Here is a 22,679-nt window from a genome sequence, read left to right as displayed (position 1 = left end):
CCATTTCCTTCTCCAGGGGATCTTCCAGACCCAGGGATCAAACTCATGTCTCCTGCATTGGTAGGTGGATTCTTCAGCAATGAGCCACCTGGGAAACCCAAAGTTTTGTTAGTCATCCAGAAAGACTATCTAACCCACATAGTAGCTGCTGAGCATATTGACTACTGAACACTTGAAACGGGGCTGGTTCAAACTGAGCTGCTTCAGAGGTGTGAAATATACACCAGAATCAAGACCTAATATGAAAACAAAAAAGTTAAAAGAATGTAAAATTTTGTAATAATTATTTATTTTATTGATTGGTATTAAAATGATATTTTGGTATGTTGGGTTAAGTAAACTGCATCATTAAAATTAATTTCACTTACTTTGTGCTGTTTTTAACATAGCTGCTAGAAAAATGTCAACTACATATTTAAATAGAATGTATTATATTTCTATTTGGACAGCACTGGGCTGGAAGTAACTAATTCATGTCCATGGCAACTGAGCTGAGAAGTTGCGTTCTTTCTAGGAATAGCTTACTGATCTAGGTCTGAAACTAAGGGCCTCCATCAGAGAGTAACTCCAGGCTCTGCATGCAGGCGCTCAAATTATGTGCCTTCAGGGAGCTATAATTAAAACTATTTCCATTAGAAACTTGACTTAACCTGGGGATATGTGGTTGAACAGGTATTCAGGGTTATGAGATAGTGGTCTAAAGGGTAAATTCCACTTAAGTTGCTTTTTAAGCACCACAACGGTGAAGTCAAAACAGAATAGCAAAAACGTCCCTACCATAAATTTCTCCATTTTAAATAGGTGGGACTAGATCTGTTAAGAGCAGAAACATTAAAACCTATGTTGCTCAGGACTTTGCCTAACAGAAATCTCTGGAAGTTTTCTTTTTTGTCCTGTCTAAAACAAACCTTTAATCAGATAAATATTTATTTAAGTGTAGTTTCACTGGAGGTGCCTTTCAAAAGAAATACCTGACAGAAAACAAAGCTGAAGTGTTTTGTTGGTTTCAGATATACTTCCTCTTTCTTATAAAAACAAAGTTTTGGTCTATGAGAAATGAAGAAAAGAACAATTATGAAGAGCCTGAGTTATAAAAATAAAGCAACTCAAACAAACAAATAAAGCACTTGTTTTTTTAAAGAGATAACATGATAAAAAATTCAAATTTGAAGTGGACCCAGGAGAGACTGGGCTTCCCAGGAGGCACTAGTAGTAAACAACCTGCCTGCCAATGCAGGAGATGTAAGAGATGCGAGTTTGATCCCTGGGTCGGGAAGATGCCCAGGAGGAGGGCATGACAACCCACTGCAGTATTCTTGCCTGGAGAATCCCATGGACAGAGGAGCCTGGCAGGCCACAGTCCATAGGGTCACAAAGAGTCAGACACAACTAAAGCGACTGCGCACAAGCACACGTGATAGACTGAGTAATGGCCCTCAGAGATACAAGCATCCTATTCCCTGGAAGCTGGAAACACGGCCTTATATTGCGAGAGGGACTTTGCAGGTGTGAGTAAGTAAGGCTCCTGAGCTAGGGAGATGATTCTAGATTATTCAGACAGCACCTAATGTAGTCACAAGTGTCCTTATAAGAGATAAACAGGGAGATCTGATCACAAAAGAGAAAGTAATCTGACCACAGAAGCAGAGACCAGAGTGATGTCAGCAGGGGACAGATGACCTAGGGATTCAAGGGTAATGGCAGACATAACTGGTCCCTTTTCTCCTGGTGAACAGCCAGGAAGTATCAGGAGATAGAAAGCCTCTAGCTAAGACATATGCCAGTGATGGAAGCCTTACCAGTAGAGATACATTCCGTTAGGTTTGGAAATTTTGTCTGAAATCTTCCATCCTCCCTGAAGCATTTTTAAACCATTATCAATGAATTCTTCAGTTGTTTTTGTTGTTGTTCCATCACTAAGTTGTGTCTGAGCCTTTGCGACCCCATAGACTGCATCATGCCAGGCTTCCTTGTCCTTCACTATCTCCCAGAGTTTACTCAAATTCTTGTGCATTGAGTTGGTGGTGGGAATAAGTTTTCTGGACTTGTTTCTTTCATTGATTTCTTTCATTGCCTTCTTGTGCCAGACAGTTCTGCTTAGCGTGCTACGTGTGTGTGGAGGAAGGGGGAGAGCCTATCCCTGCTCTCTTGGAGCACAGTAGTGGTAAAGTGCTGTGAGGGAAAATCACAGGGAGCAAACAAGAGTGGTTCATAGGATTCCCCAGAATGATCTGGGCAAAAGAAGAAGGCTTTAGGGAGGAGGTGGCACTTAGGCAGGAAACTGAAGGAGAAATAGGAGTTGGCCAGTTAGTGTGTATATAGGGAGGAACTGAAGAGGTGTATTCCAGGTCTGTCTAGAGTCCTATGGAATTAGCATGCTAGAGGAACTACTAGAAGTTCAGTGCACAGAGGTTGAAAACGAGGATTGGTAACTTCCCTGGTAGTCCAGTGGCTAAGACTCTGAGCTCTGAATGCAGGGTCTTAGGTTTGATCCCTGGTCAGGGAACTAGGTCCCATAGTGTTATAACAAAGGGTTCACAGGTGCAATTAAAGATCCTGTATGCTGCAACTAAGACCTGGGAGCAGATATATATATATATATATTATACATATAATATATATATATATATATAAACATTTTTTTTTTTAAGTGAGGCTAAAGGAGAGAGGATCACATGGGTAGTAATCTTGGAGGCCCTGGTAAATGAATTTGGACTCTACCCTAAAAACAAAGAGAAGCTGTTAATGGGTCATAAGCAGAGGAGTCATAGGCTCAAGTTTGCATTTCAAAAAAATCATCCACGTTTTGGTGTAGAGAGAGGGATTGGAAGTAAATAAGAGTGAAAATGACAGAACACTCAGAAGGTGATTACTGGCCTTTAGGCAAGAAATGATAGTGGCTTGGATGAGGATGAAAATTTCGTAATTGCAGAGCCTACTTAATCTTTGCATTTACACTTATTTATAATTTACATTAAATATCAAGTCTTTATCAATGAAGTTAGCCAGATACTGAGTAGAACTTTTATTCCTTTGCAAAGAAGTAGCATAATATTTTTATATAAGTGAAGTTAATTTCAGTTTCAAGCTGCATTCTTATAGAATTTGTAAGTTTTACTTCAGTCGCTTTAGGGGGTCTCGCCATCTCTTCTTTGGTATGGATCTGAACATGGGGGGATGGTATGCTGAAATCTTGCACAGGTGAACAATCTTGTCCCCTTGACGGTGTTCTGCTCTGAGACCCACCGACACATCCTTGGTCTCATCTGACCTATGGTCAGAGGTTCACCCAGGCTTCTGCTGCACCCTCATGTCCGTATCACTTTGCAATGCTGTGTTGGTTTCTGCTATACAACATGAATCAGCCATAAGTACACTTATTTCCCTTCCTCTCGGGCCTCCCTCCCATCTTTGTCCCATACTGATACCTCCTTATGTCCACTGATTCTTACATGTGTCTAAACTATTCTCCAAGGGAAAATGTTCTGTTTCTTCCCAAACAATCTGGCTGTGGACCATACTCGGAGGCCATCTCGGCCCTGCTACATCAACATGCCACGTATCTCTCTTCTGCTCTAGAGTCATGCTTAGTGTCCAGGACCGATCGTTTCTGGTTAGCTATTGGGAACAGATTCGAAAGATATTTAGAAGGAAAAATGTTTGTACTTAATGATTTATATACGTTGAGAAAGAGGCTTCAAGAATGACTCCTAGATTTTTTTTTTGCACAAGAAACCAGATGGTGCCTTTCAATGAGGCAGGAACCTTGGGAGAGAAGCAGGTGCAGAGCAATGGGCTGGAATCACACGGTCACTTTAGAACATGGTATGTTTGAAATATTCAAGATAAGAAGTGATTGGTAGTGAGGAGTCTGGGAGTCTGGAGCTTGAAAAAATTCTGGGGTTGAGAAAATACACAGTTGACTCAGTGGTAAAGAATCCACCTGCCAATGCAGGAGACCTGGGTTCGATCCCTGGGTCAGGAAGATGCCCTGAAGAAGGGAATGGCAATTCACTCCAGTATTCTTGCCTGGAGAAGCCCATGGACAGAGAAGCCTGGTGGGCTACAGTCTGTGGGGTTGCAAAGAGTTGGATATGACTGAGTGACTGAGCCAGCCGGTCACTTGCTGGCAGGGCCAGAGGAAAGCTCCAGGACTAAATCCATCCTTACCTTCTATATCCAGCTTCAAATAAAACATATCCATCAGCACATCTTCTCTATGTGCAAATCACTTCACTGAACAGAAAACTTCTCTGCTTAAGTGATGTCTCATTATCAGCTTGTATTTTGATATCCAACAAACTAAAAACTAAAGTTTTCAGTCTGGTGCAATAACTTTCCATTATATGTTATTTCAAGAGACATCCGTCTCCTTGCGACAGAGTGTGTTTTTATATCACAAACATACAGCTGAAAAGAGCAATGATAAAAAATAAAAACTTAGGGACTTCCCTGGTGGTCCAGTGGTTAAGACTCTGCACTTATAATTCAGGAGGCACAGGTTTGATCCGTGGTCAGGGAACTAAGATCCCATATGCTGTACAACACAGCTTTTTTAATTAAAAAGCAACCCCCCAAAAAAAAACCCCAAAAACATAAACACAAAACAACTCAGGTATTTTTTATCAAGTATCTTTATTGTTCATTATATTATTTTATACCATAAAGACATTTTGCTCCTAAAATGTCTTCTTTCACTTACTTTAGTTCATCATTTAATCCTCAACGGCCATAACTCATGCCTCCACCCTGGGAAGAAGATAGTGAGGAGAAGGCAAGCTGGTCACTGGGATGCTGTAAATGGCAATGACACATCATTAGGAACACAGTCATGTAACAGACCAGGCCGAGAATACATCATTAAGAACCCAGACAGAAGATCATCATCTTTCATCATCACGTGAAATTAAAAAGTACCTCCAAAGGAACTGTTTACTGCTTTGTCTGCAAAAAGTGCTCCAAATAGTAAACCAAAGAGACAAAACATCCTTTAGCGGATTGTTAGAGCACTTAAGGAGGTGTAAATTGTAATTAGCCATATGCTAGACTTTCACAGCCCAATAAGAGAGATGCCTGATGGTGTAAGATCTCTGTGGCCCAGTTTTTCAGGTTAAAAGCAAAGTGGCTGTTGAGTAAGGAATAATCCACTAAGGAAAGTTACGGCGCTATTCCATTCTCTGGCTTCAAACACAACAGATGAGAACTCCTTTTGCACATGTTAGAGATTGCAATCACGTTGCTGAGTTATTATCTATGCCCAACTAGAGTGTCTGGCCTCGGAGACAGGGAGGGAGGGCCCTATTCAGTTAAAGCCCCAACCTTAAAATCATGGATCCGGGGACACATTTATTCTGTTTACAAAGGAATCAGAGTGCAAATGTGTTAACAAAGATAATATTGTTCTGTATTAACATTTCCAGGTAAGAAAAAAGTGGTTCTGAGACGGGACCTGTACCAGAGAACAGCTTCTGTGAATAAAAACAAACAAACAAAAAAACCAAAAAAAAATAACCCACTAACTTTGGAGAACTTTGTTTCTTGTCCTGCTGTGCCAACTACGTGACTTTCAGTGCGTCCCTGAACCATCTTAAACCTATTATCTAACCTCCCACAGCCCTAATTTAACATTTTTATAACATGGGGAGTGGGCTCAGTGATTTCTAAAAAATGACTTTCAAAATCTGTGTGTGTGTGAGTATACCTTCTCCAGTACTCTCATTTTCCTGAGAAAAACCATTAATTTCATTGGGTTTGTACAAGGTCCTATGACTAAAAAAAAGGTAAAGGGAAAAGAAAAAAATAATGCTATTTGCAGCTACATGGATTGGCTCAGAGATTATCATACTAAGTAAAGTGAGTCAGAGAGAAAAAGACAAACACTGTGTGATATTGCTTATATGTGGAATCTAAAATATGACATAAATGAACGTATTTACAGAACGGAAACAGACTCACGGACATAGAAAACAAATGTATGGTTACCAAAGTGGAAAAGGTGCTGGGGAAAGATCAATTAGGAATTTGAGATTAATAGATATACACCACTAAATAGAAAACAGATAAACAACAAAGACTACTGTATAGCACAGGGAACTATATTTAATATCATATAACAGCCTATAATGGAAAAGAATCTGAAAAAGAATATATATATATATGAGTCATTTTGCTGTACACCTCAAACTAACATAAAATTGTAAATAAATTATAATTCAATTTGAAAGTTTCTTTATTAAAAAAAGAAAGGTGAAGGGGGTTTCCTTAGTTGAAGAATCCACCTGCCAATGCAGAAGACACAGGTTTGATCCCTGATCCAGGAAGAGCCCACATGCTGCAGAGCAACTAAGCCCATTCGCCACAACTACTGGGCCTGTGCTCTACAACCCACGTGCCACAACCACAAAGCCTGCATGCTACAACTCCTGAAGCCTGTGTGCCTAGAGACTGTGCTCTGCAACAAGAGAAGCCAGGGCAATGAGAAACTCATGCACCGCAACTAGAGAGTAGCCCCTTCTCTCCACAACTAGGTAAAGCCTGTGCAGCAACAAAGACCCAGCTCAGCCAAACAAATAAAATTTTTTTTTTTTTTTAAAGGTGAAGGAAGAATCCCAGGGCTAGCGAGAGGGGCAAATAAAACTGACAATACTCAAAATCTTGTGCCGGAACAGATAATTAACAGGAGGATTTGATTTGCTCTGTTTGGCTGAGAATAATATACTCATCTCATTCAAATGAAAACTGATGAAGACTTATTCATATAATTTAAGATGCAATATGATCTTCTGGCTCAAATAGCTAGATGCCAGTAATTTAAGGATTCACTTAGTTCTGAAAATCATGTGAATTTATGCACTAATGTAACTTTCTAAGTGACTTTCACTACTGTAGGGAGATAATAAGATTTGGCTAATTCTTCTTAAGGCAGATAAACATAGGGAGAAGAGCCTTTAGACTGAAGAAGACATAATGAATGTCATCATTCTTTATAATCTATTTGGTTCACATTGTTATCTTTTGATTTGGAGTCCATCTCATGATCAGATAGTAAAGAAAGCAAGGATTCAATTTCCATAGACTACAATTCCTCCTCCTTACTCTCACCTCAACCATCCCATCCAGTACAGCAACCAAGAATAAAGTCTTCACCAGAAGGCAAGGGCCACTAGGGAGAGGGAGAGGCTTTGTTGGTTTCACACTGTATTCCTCACACCTTGAACAATGTGCCCAATACAGAGTGGTTGTTCAGAACGCATTAGTTGAATGAATTCTCATGCTTAACAATTTTCAGAATGGTTTCAGGATTGGTGACTTCTTTCTGAGACTGAGTAGATCCAGTGGATCAAACTTGATTCTCTGAAATCTACTTTGGCTTCCTACTTTTTGAAGACAACGTAAATTTCTGGTTTTAATTTAGAAAGCCCCGTTGGGGGTTCAGACTGTTAATCTGCAGGTTACCATCATGTTTTTGTGATATTCAATCAACTCTAGTGTTTCAGGCAATTCCAATAGCATCCAGACTTCAATCCTGGGGAACTTTGGGGCAACTGGCAAATTTTTCTCCCTCCTACTGAATCATAGCCTCAGCTGATCGATCCCCAGGAGTATGGCAAATTCATCATTTCAGTCTGTATTGCCTTGCTGTAGAACTCGCCTATGTAAGTAGCAGAGCGACAATAACAGCAACAACAACCCCTGACATTTTCATTAGAGTTGGGCACTCAGGAATGAATCTGTTGAATTAAATGAATGTCCTATTATCTAAGCTCAGTGCCTCTTGGGACAGCATGTAAAATTAGACTCTTAGCAAGCAGAACACTCTACGATCTAAATTCAAACATAATTAATGGCTAATTTCCCTCATATTTCATCTTTCTCTGCTGTAACCTCCTGAATTTTAGTCCTAATTCTATTCATATTCTTTTATTGCTAAGGTTTGAGACATGGAAATGGCCAACCCCTCCATATTAAATTTAGATCTATTTTACTATACGCTTTCACCCACTTATGGATGATTTTTGAATGATAGCTGTTGGTTTGGGAGGCCAGATGACAGAGACACGTCCATCTCACTGCTAATTCCGTTTTCTTTTTGCTTTTCCTCGCTTTGTCTTCTTGCTCCTTCCTCCTAGACAACTGCCCTCAAAATCTGGATTCCTTGTGATCTGGTCACTCCCATCACATTCGCTGTGTTTATACCAACTTAATGTTGACAGAGGTATTTGCCCTTTGGCTATCTTTATTAAGGAATGTTGCTGTGCAATACTAACATAGTTATCCAGCATGAAGGTCTATGTAAAAGGAAAAATGTTCTTCAGATTTTAAAAAAAGACTCATTCTGGGTACATTTAGGCTGGTAAACATTAGGCTGGCAACACTGATACCAAGGATTTGAAGCAACACTTAACACACCTGAAGCCTACTATCTTGCAAAGCAAATTTTAGTAGTCTTCTGGGACATCAAATTACCAAAGAAGCAAAAGCCATGACAAAAGCCATGGTTAAGTGTAAGAAAAGAAAGAAGATAATAATATCTGGGTATATTTGCTTCAAGGCTTTCTATAATTTACCAGATAAGTTACCTTTCTTCCTCACATCCCAACAAGTGTATATTTGATAGACACAGTATTTTAAACATTATTTTAATTTTTTATTATTCAAAAAACCCCAGATGTTCATTACTTCTGAGTTATAAAAGGAAATGCAGGTACTATATAAAATTATGGTAGAAAAGAACTTGAGAAAAAGAAAAATGAGTAAAGAATGGTCAGATGGGGAAAATACGCTCTCAAAATGGAACTCTTTGCTAAGAGCCACAGATGCAATACCTTGAGCCTCAGGAGAGCCTTAATTAGGCCAGCTCTTCCTTCAGCGCATGCTCAGAAGCTCTGGCACAGACTGTAAATTAGGGCAAGGAAATCCAGCAGGGGCCTTGGTGGGTTAACGCGGGGGAAGGGCAGGATCTTAAAGGGGCAATGGCCATTTAAACGAGCAATGCCTCTTGGCCCCACCATTTGCCTGAGGCCCTTAGACCTATCACCTCCGTCCAACTCCACCTTCTGTTTCCCCTACCTCAGTTAATAATACTACCTCCATTTTCCCAGTTATTGACTTCAAAAACATAAGAATCATTGATGATTCCTCTCTCACGAGTCTGCAAAATGAATATCAATTTTTGCAGATTTTACCTTAAGTTTGACTTCACTTCTCAATCACTATTATCACTGGGTCCTGCCTGGGCCTTTACTGCATGCGTGCTAAATGGCTTCAGTCGTGTCTGACTCATTGTGAGCCCACGGACTGTAGCCCGCCAGGCTCCTCTGTCCATGTGATTCTCCAGGCAAGACTACTGGAGTGGGTTGCCATGCCCTCCTCCAGGAGATCTTCCCAATCCAGCAATCGAACCCACATCTCCTGTGTCTCCTGCACTGCAGGAGGATTCTTTACCGCTGAGCCACCAGGCAAGTCCCTGGGCCATCACTACAGTAATGGTGTTCTGTGTTCCCCACTGGTGTTCTGTGCATTTTCCACTGCTGCCAATCATCTTTTAAAAGTCACACCACTCAACCTTAAAGAACACTTCAGTGGTGCCCATCACCTGTAGGAAAAAGTTAAAGCTCCTTAGCACTGCATACCTGGTCTCTATCAACCCACAGACCTCATTTCTGATGCTCCCTAGGTTGTATCTTCTTTCCTCACAATAACCAATTGCTTTTAGCATATATGTTCCAGTATAATGTGAATTAACACTGAATATATAGAAAAGTTTCTGACTCATTTAAAATATATAAAATTTAATTAAGATGAAATAACCCAATTTTTACTTAACAATTTAATTTAGCTATGTATCATAAATATTGCTTTATAATTTTTCATTTTCACACATCATAATCTCAAAGGAAAATTTCAAAAGTTAAAAATATGACTCTTGTACCTTCATAGAATGAACCCTTGTCAATGATTTTATTTTAATTGTTGAAAGAACAGGTAGGATGGTAAAGCTGGTTCCAAGAGCATTTGACAAACTGGTCATTTCTAGGGGAAAAAAAAAAATATCGCTAGGTTAGATATAAAACAAGTTAATGTTTTACATGGCAATGAAATAATAGATTATTATCTTTCCTATTAAACATAGTTATTTACATCTCTACCAAACAAAAATCTACAAATTTACATGTAACTGCACAGTATCTTGGAGAAGGAGATGGCAACCCACTCCAGTATTCTTGCCTGGTAAATCCCATGGACAGAGGAGCCTGGTGGGCTACAGTCCATGAGGTTACATAGAGTCAAATTCATAGCAAATAGCCAGGTCAAATACAGGTAAATTTTCCTACTGAATTAAATACTTAAATAATTCCGGGGGTGGGCTTGTCAAATAATGCTTCATTACTGCACTGAAGGGACATGCAGTTCTCTTCTTGCTTTCTTATTATTTCTGAATGCAGGATAATTTTCCTTAACAATAGCTTTTTTTAATTAAAATACAAACACTTCACATTAGTCTTCTTTATCAGTGTTTTGGCACCACAATAGTTACTTCTTGAGTCACCTAACAAAGTTTTCCAGAACATAACATTTTATGTCTCCTATGTTTTCTCAAATAAACCATTCTTGGAATCTCGGGTAGTTTAAAAAGAGAACAGATATATTAAACAACTATCGACATGGTAGAACAGTATTTCAGTCCTGTAGATGTTAAAATGTTGAGTAACTACGAAAATAATAACAATAACAGTGCAATCTGTAGCTCCCAAAAGTAGCAGAAAGAGAGAAGGATCATATAAAAATGTCTTTAAGACTCCAATAGATGGCCAGGAAGCAAAAAGAAAGAAGATGGTAAACATTAAACAGGAAATACTAGAAATGAGTCCAAATGTATCATTCACAATAAATATACATAGACTTTTAACTTACCTGTTAAAAGACAAAGATTACAAAATTGTATAAACAAATTGAAAAAGCTTTCCTTTCATAAACATGTCTAGAATATAAAACTGCAAATATGAAATAAATAAAAGGATTACAAGGTAAATAACAACAAAACCCTGATACAGCAATATTAACACTAAACAAAAAAGACAAAAAGCATTAAAAGTAAAAAGAGGTATTTTATTATGATTTAATAGGAATAATTCAATTGGTACTTTTATAAACTTTCACAAATAAAAAGACAACTTGATAAAAACTCAAAAATGATAATGTCTAGGTCACAAGAAAATTCAATTTCCAAGATTTCAGATCATCTTCATGGTTAAAAAAGAGCAACAACCTTTAACTGGAAACTAAAGAGGTATGAACTAACAAACAGCTCATTGGTTAGAGAGGACATTACAATGTCACGGAATATTTAAAACTAAAGACAATGAAAGCACCACATGACAAAGTTGTGGGATAGAGCAAAGCAGTACTGAGAGAGAAATGCTTAAGTCTTATGTATAATTATTCCTATAAAAGGAAAATTGAAGGCAAAAAGCTAAACTTTCAAGTCACATGGGTAGTAAAAGAATTATAGACTAGCAAAAATAAGTAACAAAAATAATTCATATAACCAATAAAACAGAAAACACATAAATTTTTAAAAATCACAAAATAAAAACTGGTTCTTCAGAAAATAATAAAGTAGACAAACTTCTAGCAAGACCCATAAGAAAAGGACAATAAAAACGACTAATAAAAAAACAGGGCATAAATACAGCTAGAGCATAATTAAAAACCCTATGAAAACAAGATGAACAAGTTTATTCCCAAAACAATAGAAAAGTAGATAAAACAGTAACACTTCTAGAAAAAACTAAAAGTGATTCAAAAACAAAAGTCCAAAACATATGTGACAAAAATCTCCTTATATCTTTATCCATCTCTGTAATAAAGAGGCTCCCCCTGCAAAACAAGCCAAGCCTAGATGGCTTGAAGAGTTTTACCAAACAGTTGCAACTCATTTTACTAGGCTACGATAATCTTCCAGCCAAACCTAGACAAGAACTGTAACAAGAAAATGATAGGCCTATCTCACTCTCTTATGTGTAAAATTCTAGATAAAGCATTAGCTAGTCACCTTTTCTGTTCAATATCGTATTGGGCGGCATGGCCTGCAGAGTGGAATACTATGCAGTTGTTAAAACCAACCTAGGGTGGTGGCGAAATGAGGGGACTTAAGCCAGGTGGCCAGTGTCTCCAGGTCCTGCTGCATTTTTCTCCATTGCCAGCCTTTCAAATCGCTGTTTATCCTTCAAACATTTTAGCAGCCATCACGTCCTGTCCCACAAATGAAGCTTTCATATTTTTAACCTCGTGCCTTTTTACATAACCAAGTTTATCTCAGGGTTTTGCAAGAATTTGGTTACCTGTGGCCTGACCACATAGCTAGCAGGGAGCAGGAGGAAAGAAATGTTAAACAGCATTCTTCTCCGAAGGATCTAGAACCCACTTCCACTTCCTGTATTTAAACGATTTGTACAAAAGGACAAATTTTACCAGCGGTCACCGGGTCTCCCAACTGTCATTGCGCCCCAGAGCCCCCAAAGCGGGGGGCGGGCAGGCCGTGGTTTAGACGAGGAGGCCGCCCTTCGCCTTATTTCTCCATCAGAGAGGATGTCTACACCGGAACCCACTTCCTCTTTCCTCTCGTTTTAAGCCGCTTTAACCTCCGTTTTAACCCACCCTCTCAGAAGGAAATTAACAGATAGCTCCGAGGCCCGGGGAACCGGCGTCCCGCCCCAGACTCGCGAGCTAACGCGGCCCTCGGCCCCGCCCGCGCCAACGCGCCGCCCGCCCCGCCCTGCCCGCGCTCTCACGCCGCTCCTCGGGGCTCGCTGGCTGGGCCGAGCGGGTGCCTAGCGCACCGGGCCGGCCGGGGAGGGCCACGCCGGAGCCGGGCTGGCGGAGGGCGGGCCGGGGCCGCTGCCAGGATCCAGCTGGGTGCTGGGCCAGGGCCAAACGCTCGGCCCGCCATGGAGGTGGAGGAGGCGTTCCAGGCGGTGGGCGAGATGGGCATCTACCAGATGTACCTGTGCTTCCTGCTGGCCGTGCTGCTGCAGGTGAGTCTCCCGCAGCTCCCACCGCTCCCTCTTCCTGACCACCCAGCTTGGGGCGAGGCGTACCCCCCCCGTCCCCGGATCCCCAAAGCCCGGCCCAGATGCCAAGGCTCTGCAAACCCCCAGGTGTGGCGAGCCTCCCCCGCCTCCACCTCCACCCCGCGCCAGGGCGGCGTTGGGCTAGACGCCACGCTTTGGCCTGCGCCCGGGAAAGCCAAGGTCGCTGGCCGGCCTGTCAAGCTTTGTCCCCGCCCAAGCCTCGGATCCTGGCCCCGTAGGCGCCCTGCTCCCCTCACCTGGAGCAGAGAAGGAATGTGTGGGGGAATGAATGCTTAATCTGGCGAGCTGGTTAGTAAGAGATGCAAAATACCCTTGTTAGCTGGAATACGCTGTGGTTACGGAAAGGGAATTTCTAACCTGTGGCGCTGTCCCCTTGAAATCTTGAACAGAGAGGGTGCCCTGATCACCCGCTGACCAAGGCCCATCCTCTAGCTTCTGGTGTCGACTTACTATCTTTTCCTAGATTTGAGCGGGCTTCCTGTTCCAGGGGCTTTCAATGCATTGGGTTTCTTTCTTTCTTTCTGGTTTAAGTTCTGCTGGGTCATTCTGCCCAGAGCCACTTTGGGCTTGACACTATTTTAAGTCCATAGTACCATCTACAACGGGTGGTGTAAAAGGGAATCAGTTCTTCATGGTACAGATTTCTCCCAGACTGCCTGCACACCCCAGCCTAGAAATGTGAGTTCTGTATGCTCAAGGTCACTACAAATACACTTTGCCATGCATGAGTTACTCTTCTTTGCTTTCTTAAATGGCCCTTTTGACATTAATCACCACTTTTATTCTAGTGGCATTTTATTCATAGATCCTTTTTAGTATCTACTATGGGTTGGCCATTTTAGTTTTTCCTTCATTCAGCATATATTTAGTGAGTGCCTACTGTGTGCCTAGCAGGGGCTGCAATGTTTTATAAATTGAAGTCTCTTTCCTGTGAAGTTTGCATTCTTGTGGCAGTGGGGTGAAGCAGTGTGTGCTAAGTTGCTTCAGTCACGGCCCACTCTTTGCGACCCCATGAACTGTAGCCCGCCAGACACCTCTGTCCATGAGATTTTCCTGGCAAGAAGACTGGAGTGGGTTCCCATGCCCTCCTCCAGGGCATCTTCCCCACCCAGAGATTGAACCCTCTTCTTTCATGTCTCCCACAGAAGGCAGGCAGTTAAATAATTATAATTAACCTGTGATGGTTAATGGAATTAGTTATTCTGAGGTAAGGACAGGGTGGTCATGGATATAAGTACCAGTCCACCAGTTGCTTAAACCTTGCATAAGTCAACTGCTCAACAGGAAGATTGGGAGGGTTAGAGGTGAGGATTGACAAAGTGATTCTCTTTTCCATTAAAATGTTTGAAAGTTCAGTTGATTTCATCATCAGGCAGTAGAACCATCTAAATGATGCACTCATAAATTAAATCAGTTCTTTCTCTAGCAAAACAAGTTCTCAGTTCACAAATATGCAATTTTCTGAAGTTCCTTTAAGTGTGTTGTTTTAGCTTTAAATGCAGTTTACTGTGGAGAAAAAGTGTTTGTGCCAAATCATAAAAGAGTATTTAATGCCAAAAACAGAATTGTAAGCATGATGCCTGATGGGTGCTTACTGGGTTGACCAAAAAGCTTGTTCAGGTTTTTCTTAGCAACTTGTGGAAAAATCCAGTATAATATTTTCTCTTTGAGAAAATTCTTTTCCTATTCTAATCAGGAATTTCAGGAACATGACCCCCTCTCTGAGTAACCTTACCTCCCCATCCCTGCACTCTACCTCCTGTGTATTATCTTCTCACCTGACTAGCCAGGTATTCACTGACCTTGAATAACTTGTCTTGAGTGGAGTGTGACATTAAAAACGCCACTATTTTGTGTTCAGGACCTGTTAAATTTCCACCACTTACCTTTTTTGGGGGGATTCCCTGGTGGCTCAGACGGTAAAGAGTCTGCCTGCAATGCAGGAGACCTGGGTTCGATCCCTGGGTCTGGAAGATCCCCTGGAGAAGGAAATGGCAACCCACTCCAGTATTCTTGCCTGTAAAAACCCATAGACAGGTGCACCTTGTAGGCTACAGTCCATGGGGGTTGCAGAGTCAGACATGACTGAGCAACTTCACTTTAACCTTTTTTTTAGTGGTTGACCCAGGTGGTTAGAGTTTGGTACCAGAGTGATCTAAGCCCATGACTGTTCATTGAACCCTACTTGTTGTGTGGTCAGCATTCATCATAGAAGAACTAGCTCTTAGAGTGTTAGACATGAGTACCTGTTTATCTTGTGGGTATGGGCTGGGAAGGTACCCTGTAGCTGTGCTGATCCCAAAGGACATTAGATGCCCATCCAAGCAAAAGTGAACTCTTCACAGCTGTTACCTGTTTGTGAGGACTTAACTACCCCATAGAGCTATATCATCCAAATGGTCCTAGGGTCACTCATAGCTATCCTGGATATGAGAGTGGAGCTTCCCAGAGCCCATTCTACCAAGTCTAGTTGGTAGGCTTGATGATTTGGGCTAGGGGAGCTGGCCTGCAGAGTGTGAGAACTGGAGAGCCCCATAACACAGTTGTAATGCGATGCTTTCATCATTCATGTGGGGGTCGCTGTCTCTACCAGAGGGAAAAGTAGCCATTTTTAGAGTTGATTGACTTTAATGGAAGGAGGCTGATGGCTTGTCTGCTTTTAAAACTGAAGCCCTTGTCTTCCAGTGCTCAGTGAGGGTACAGACCAATGGTTTAGCAGCCCTGCCCGAGACGGGGAGTCCTGCACATGAAGACTGCATATTGTGGACTGCCAGGGAGAGGGACTGGGGTGGGGTTGGGGAGAGGGCCACTGCCTCAGCAGGAGTCTTTTCTGTGTCTGTGGTTTGGTGATGACCAGCTCCATCCAAGAAGCCCCAAGCTAGAGGGACAAAGATGGAAACCTTGCAGATCCCTTTGCATTTTCTTCTTTCTAGGATCATTTTTTTTTTTTTTTAAATGAACTCCCTGTACTTCAAACACATCCAAGTTAAAACTGAGAGGACAAAACCAAATTATAAACCACCTCTAAAGGTCTTTAGGTAAACTGTTTTCTTAGATTGTAGATACCATCATGTAATTCCTCAAACATTTTCTCAATATCCAATTTCCTTTGGCTGGGAGACCTACCTTCACTGGCTTTGCAAACACAATCTCTGAAATCCCCATAGTGGTCAACTATCCAATACATAGAGAATAAAAGCAGATTTTGTAGATTTCTTATCATCATGATGGGATCACATGCCCTGTCACAATAAGGATACTTGGTTTTAGTGTCTCCTGCATTGCAGATGGAATCTTTACCCTCTGAGCCATCGGGGAAGCCCACTTTTTCATAAGCAGAAATCTAGAGGAGAAAAATTGCTTTTTGTGAAATTAGTTGTGTTATAAACAAGCAATGAGATTTCTACTTTTTTAGCTAGAAAAATTCTTACCCACCCCCGAAATATACAAATCCTCCTTTGTGTGCGCTCAGTCGTGTCCAACTCCTTGTGACCCCATGGACTGTAACCCACCAGGCTCCTCTGTCCATGGGATTTTCCTGGCAAGAATACTGGAGTGGGTTGCTATTTCCTACTCCAGGGGCTCTTCCCAATCCAAGCTGCGTCTCTTATATCTCCTGTATTGACAGCTGGATTCTTTACCACTGTGCCATGTAGGAAGCCTCGCCTTCCTTTGGGTAGGCGGTAAATATTTGTAATATTAAAATATGAGTAATTCTATTTACTTTATTACCATTTCTATTTTCTAATCATGATTCAAAGTTGATGTTGTCATCACTGTTTTTGTGTTTGTGTGTGCTTATTTGCCAGACCATTTAGAGGAAAGTTGGAATACAAATCTTTGCTTCTTGATCCCTTTGGACATAAAGTAGAAAAGGACCCTACTTCTTTGTTCTGAGTCAGAGATTTCAGCTCCCTCGTTTTGCTCAGGATTATGAATCATAGGTTGTGGTATAATTTGCACAGAATTTAAAACACCCATTAATCAACAGGAACATGTAACCTGTAATAAGCCTTCGTTTCACCTGCAGAATTGAGATGCTGCTGTGAACCTCAGCTTGAGATACAGTACTCTGGTGTTTTGGAGTGCATTATTTTTATATAAACTCTTGATAACCTCAACGATACTTTTCAGCTCCTAAAGCTGCCAGTATTTTCATATCATTCATGCAATAAATATCTTTTCATGGTGCTTTAGAAAGTGGAATGACTGAACAGATATTTTGCAGAAGAGGAAACTATAATAGTCAACACATAAAAAGATGTCTACCTTCATTGGTCATCTAGGACAGGCATATTAAAATAACTATAAAATATGATTTCACATTTATCAGGTTAGCAAATATTTAATAACCTAACAATGCAAGTGTGATGAAAATGAGAAGTAGAAAGTATCCCACTTAGAGAACAATTTGGCTCTGCTTAGTAAAATTACAACCAGCGTTGGACTCCTTGGTATATGTGTGATAATATCTCTTGAGCTTGTGCATTAGCAGATATGTGTAGGATGTTTATTGCAGCACTGTTTGTAATGATAAAAACTAGTAACCACCTAAGTGATTGGTGGCTCAGAGGGTAAAGCATCTGCCTGCAATGCGGGAGACCTGGGTTCAATCCCTTGGTCGGGAAGATCCCCTGGAGAAGGAAATGGCAACCCACTCCAGTATTCTTGCCTGGAGAATCCCATGGATGTAGGAGTCTGGTAGGCTATAGTCCATGGGGTCTCAAAGAGTTGGACACGACTGAGCGACTTCAAAAGGAACTGGATAATTAAAATGTGATTTAAATTTGATAGAATATAACAGGTAAAATGAACACACTAGGTCTACACATGGCCACATGGATGAATCTTTTATTTATTTGTTTTTTTTGATGAATCTTTTAAAGCACAATGTGAAATGAAAAAAAAAAAAACCAGTGTGATATATACAGTGTGAAACATACTCTCATAACAAATTTTTAAAAATTAGGAAACAATACTCTATGTGGCTTATGAATGTATATGAACAATGTAGAAGCATAAACATGAAGTAGAAAGATCAACACACAATTCCTTCCCTCTTGGGAAGGAAGGGAGGGGATGTGAGAAGGGATGGATACAAAGGAGATTTCCTCTGTATCTGTAATATTGTATTATTAGAATCTAAGACAAATATGATAAATTGCCACTAGTTAATTGTGGTGGTGGGTTCATGAATCATTTTTATTTGTTCCACTTTTCTGTGTTAAAAATTTTTTTAAAAAATTAAAATGGTAAAAGAAGATCTGCATATCTAGGAGAGGATGTGGCAATATGAGAATAACAATTCACTCTTTTATTGCTCTTCCTTTAACCCATTATGACTGTGAGTTGTGGTCATTTACTACTCAGGAGTGGGGCTTCCCCTGTGGCTCAGTGGTAAAAGAGTCTGCCTGCAGTGCAGGAGACCCGAGTTCGATCCCTGAGTCAAGAAGATCCTTTGGAGGAGGGCATGGCAACCCACTCTAGTATTCTTACCTAGAGAATCCCATGGACAGAGGAACCTGGTGGGCTGCAGTCTGTGGGGTCACAAAATAGTCTGATGTGACTAAAGCAACTGAGCAAAAAGTAAATACTCAGGAGGAAGAGTGGGTTTTGTTCAGGATGCTTTATTGAACTTTTGTGTAGAACATCATCCCATCTCATGGCTCCTACCTGCTAGTATTATCTTTATGTCCCTTCTCCCCAGGAGATTCATAGGAAGACTGCCTTTCCATGAGGTGTCACTGAGGTGGATAGCTTATGGTTCTAACCTCTCAACCATAAGTGAGTGATACAGTCCACGTCATAAACCTTAGGGAAGACCTTATTGGATTGCAATCACTAAAGACCATCCCTTAGGGCCCAAGGAATTCTCACCACCCCCTGGTGTTCAGCCATGATGAGAACCTGTGGCATTAGAGCTTTTGTCAGGACTCCTAAGACATGGGACCTTCTACCAGAGATCTCTGCTAGTCTGAGCCAGTTTTATGCCACACTTACCCTCAAATTTAGTTCTGTCTGCCTTGAGACAATGGCTGAGAGCTTGGATGATAATCTAAGGAACTTTGCCTGGTGTTCCTTCCATCAGTTTGGGTGAATGGGTGATGGTAGGTCAAGGAGACCATAGTTACTCTTGTCCCCAGTATGAGTTCATGAAAACTTGTCTACAGACAGACACTGCCCCCTGGTGTAAAGCAGAGGAAGCTGCCGATTATCAGACCCTCCTGTTTCCATTTGGGGAGGATGTGGAGATACCAGGAGGCCTCCAGAAAGCGTGAAAGTGAAGGTCGCTCAACTGTGTCCACTCTTTGCTACCCCATGGACTATAAAGTCCATGGAATTCTCCAGACCAGAATACTGGAGTGGGCAACCTTTCCTTTCTCCAGGGTATCTTCCCAATCCAGGGATTGAAACCAGGTCTCCTGCATTGCAGGCGGATTCTTTACCAGCTGAGACACAAGGGAAACCCAAGAAGACTGGAGTGGGTAGCCTATCCCTTCTCCAGGGGAACTTCCCAAGGGAGCTCCTTAGAGCCTGGAGCATCTCAAGAGCTAGGATGCGCCTTGGGAAGCAACTGACATCATTGTAGCACCCAAGCCACCAGCAGCTTGCTGGCCAGGGCTACTTGCAGCTGATTGATAGACGCCCTGAGAGAAGGTGTTATACTCTAAGACAGCACAGAAAAGTCATTTAAACTATGAAGCCAGGCAGTGTGAATATGACAGTATAAACACTAGACTTAAAGGCTGTGACACTGCCGAGAGGTGGCTGAGCCAACTCATGCCGTTGACCCCTCAGCTTTCCTTGTGCTCTTGGAAATGGCTGGGTCATGAAAGTTTAATTCATTTGTTTTGCAAGGTCAGAACCTCTTAAAATTGCCCTCTGCCCATCAATTAGTTGGCTTTGTGTTAGTGTTGACTTTGGGATTGTCAGAACACTGGCTTGATTCATCCCCACAGCTAGAGGCTGCCTTAGAAGAAGTGAAGTGAAGTGAAGTAGCTTAGTCGTGTCCGACTCTTTGCGACCCCGTGGACTGTAGCCCACCAGGCTCCTCCGCCCATGGGACTCTCCAGGCAAGAATACCTGAGTGGGTTGCCATTTCCTTCTCCAGCCTTAGAAGAAGGAGCCATCAAATCCAAAGACACACACAGCTTAGAAATCTCCTTTCTTGTTTCCTTGACCAAACACTTAGCAGAACCTAACGTCTGCACTAACGGGAATTGTATGGTGCTCAACAAATAGTATATGGTGGCTGTAGAAAAAAGAGAAAATGTAGGAAAAAAATTACCAGAACTTCTGCCACCCAGAAGTAAAATATCCTTACCCTTTGGCATATAGATGAGCTTCCTGACTTTGTATTATATAAACATGTACATTTGTCTTTTGTGCAAAAAATTTTATCTGGACCTGATTTTGTCTCTCAATAATGTTGTGAATGTCTTACTGCACTCACAGATGAACAACCCCGTATTTTTTAATGGCTGCAGCATGGTGTCCCAATGTGTGGCCATGTCATAATTTGCTTATTCAGTTCTCTTTTGTTGCAAATGTAGATTGGTTGGTTTCCTTTTTCAGTGTTCTGAAACTCATGACTTTTGGGTCATCCTTTGACTCAGGCCTTCACTTCTTCCAGTCAGTTTTACCACTCTTTTTAAGCCCAAATTTCTGATGATTTGGTTCCTCTCATTTCCCCCAGATGTTCTTTGTCTCAGCTTGATGGATGAGATGGAGGTTACGGGTGTAAACTTCCTAAACATCCTTTCCTTTAACTTCAGAATTAATTTTTTATTCTTGTCTATGTTTCTCCACAGTGTCCAAGAGGGAAACATACCTCTGCCTTCTTTTCAGGGATATCCTCTCACTTCTGTTCTTGATTCTGTATTACTCTACATCAGTTATTTTTTTTAGCATAGAATTATGTAGACTTTATTTTTTAGAGAAGTGTTAGGTTCACAGCAAAGTTGAGCAGAAGGTACAAAGGTTTCCCCTGTATCTCCAGGCAAGAATACTGGAGTGGGTTGCCATAGACATTCCCTTCTCTAGGGGTCTTCCCATCCGAGGGATTGAACTCAGGTCTCCTGCACTGCAGGCGGATTCCTTACAGTCTGAGCCACAAGGGAAGACCTGAATGTATACAGCCTTCTCCGTTATCAGCATCCCCCATCAGAGTGGTACATTTGTTACAACTGCTGAAACTAAACTGATACATCCTCACCCAGTATTTCCAGTTTACTTTAGGTTTCCCTCTTGGTGTTGTACATTTTATGAGCTTGGACAAATTTATAACGACATGTATCTACTATTATAGTATCATATTTAGTCTTTCTACTGCCTTAAAAATCCTTTGTGCTCTGCCTATTTCTCCTTCCTAAGCCCTGGCAACCACTGTATCATTTATTTCTGATCTTCCAGCTTTCTGCCTTCTCTGACATCCCAAGGAATGGACTGCATGGTAGATTTAGGTGGTATATGGAAATATTATTAAAACCATTAATGCATAAAATAAGAGGGTTACTCCCTTTTGAATCCTTGAATCCTTTTGTTTATTTAAGAATAAAGTGGTAGCACTTCTCAAAACATTAGCAAATACCTCTTTTAACAAAGGGACTGAACCAGAATTAAGAAATGTTCAGACTTTGTATAAAAACATTACCTAGTTAGGATTGTAGAGCATTATTCTGTTTTTATTGCATTTATTATTCATTTTCTTTTTTTGTTTTTGGCTATGCCATGGGCTTGCAGGATCTCAGTTTCCCATCAGGTATTGAACCCAGGCCACAGCAGTGAAAGCCTAGGATCTTAGCCACTAGGCAACCTGGGAACTCTCCTATTACTCATTTTTTGTAAAAAAAAAAAAAAAAAATTTAAAAATTATGAAACATTTCAAATGGAATACAGAGAATAATATCACGAACACACGTATACTTACTTCCAGGTTTAGTAAATGCCTGTATTTTGCCATGTTTGTCTAAGGTTGTGTTGGTCATAGTTCAACCAGAGAAACAGGAAACAGGACTCCTAAATAGGGATATATGTTTGTATATATGCGTGTATCTGTGTTGTATATATGTATACGATTATATATGTATCGGTGAATAATTCGTTCTGAGGATTTGACCGTATACCATTGTGGGAGCTGATTTGGCAGTCTCTGTAAGGCTGTTGTCTCTGTGTTTGAAGCTGGAGCTTGAAGTCTGCAGGGAAGGCAGCCTGGAGCCCATCAGAATTGATTGGAATCAGTGTCATTCTCACGGCCTGCAACCTTGATGAAGCAAATGCTATCATGGAACGAAACACACGTCTGGCCCAGGAATCAGAGCAGCTGAAGGAGGGTCCAGGGGAGTATAGATCAGAAGCAGGTCCAGATGAGGCAAAGACGTGACAGTGGATGTGAGGCACAAAAGCACTGACCCCAACCTTCTGAGCATGAAAACCAACGGCCGCTCCTTTGCCTTCACCCCTCCCTGGCAACACTTGCCCCCAAATATCTCTTGTGTCCTACCTTAAATAAAAATATACTAGCTAACACTTACATTGTAACAGGGTGTTTATAGTTACGTCTGGATGGTTATATTTGTATTGATA

The 22,679-nt window shown here is 41.2% G+C and overlaps 1 protein-coding gene and 1 long non-coding RNA gene across 6 annotated transcripts in view; one reads left to right on the top strand and one right to left on the bottom strand.

Moving 5' to 3' along the window:
• Window positions 1–4,673: 4,673 nt before the first annotated feature.
• LOC122677476 lies at window positions 4,674–13,129 on the bottom strand. 2 transcript variants are annotated; one of them, XR_006335801.1, is made up of 3 exons: window positions 13,008–13,129; window positions 9,932–10,032; window positions 4,674–4,794 (listed from the first exon to the last, which is right to left on the bottom strand). It is a non-coding gene; the product is annotated as an uncharacterized LOC122677476 (long non-coding RNA). The 2 variants fall into 2 exon arrangements; XR_006335800.1 differs by lacking the exon at window positions 13,008–13,129 and adding an exon at window positions 12,127–12,334.
• Window positions 12,376–22,679, top strand: part of SLC22A15 (solute carrier family 22 member 15) — a 102,934-nt gene continuing 92,630 nt past the window's right edge. For 2 of the 4 annotated variants that reach the window (XR_006335799.1, XM_043877522.1), the window contains exon 1: window positions 12,376–13,037. Coding sequence is in view for 2 of the 4 variants with exons in the window: in XM_043877522.1 (XP_043733457.1) it covers window positions 12,951–13,037 (87 nt within the window). In the remaining 2 variants the exon portion in view is untranslated. The remainder of the gene's footprint in view (window positions 13,038–22,679) is intronic. The other 2 variants (XR_006335798.1, XM_043877521.1) reach the window with 1 other exon arrangement.

This window comes from Cervus elaphus, chromosome 20 (genome assembly GCF_910594005.1).
Source record: "Cervus elaphus chromosome 20, mCerEla1.1, whole genome shotgun sequence".
Lineage (NCBI taxonomy): Eukaryota > Metazoa > Chordata > Mammalia > Artiodactyla > Cervidae > Cervus > Cervus elaphus.
Note: the sequence above shows the minus strand (reverse complement) of the source record. Positions and strands in the feature narration are given on the sequence as shown.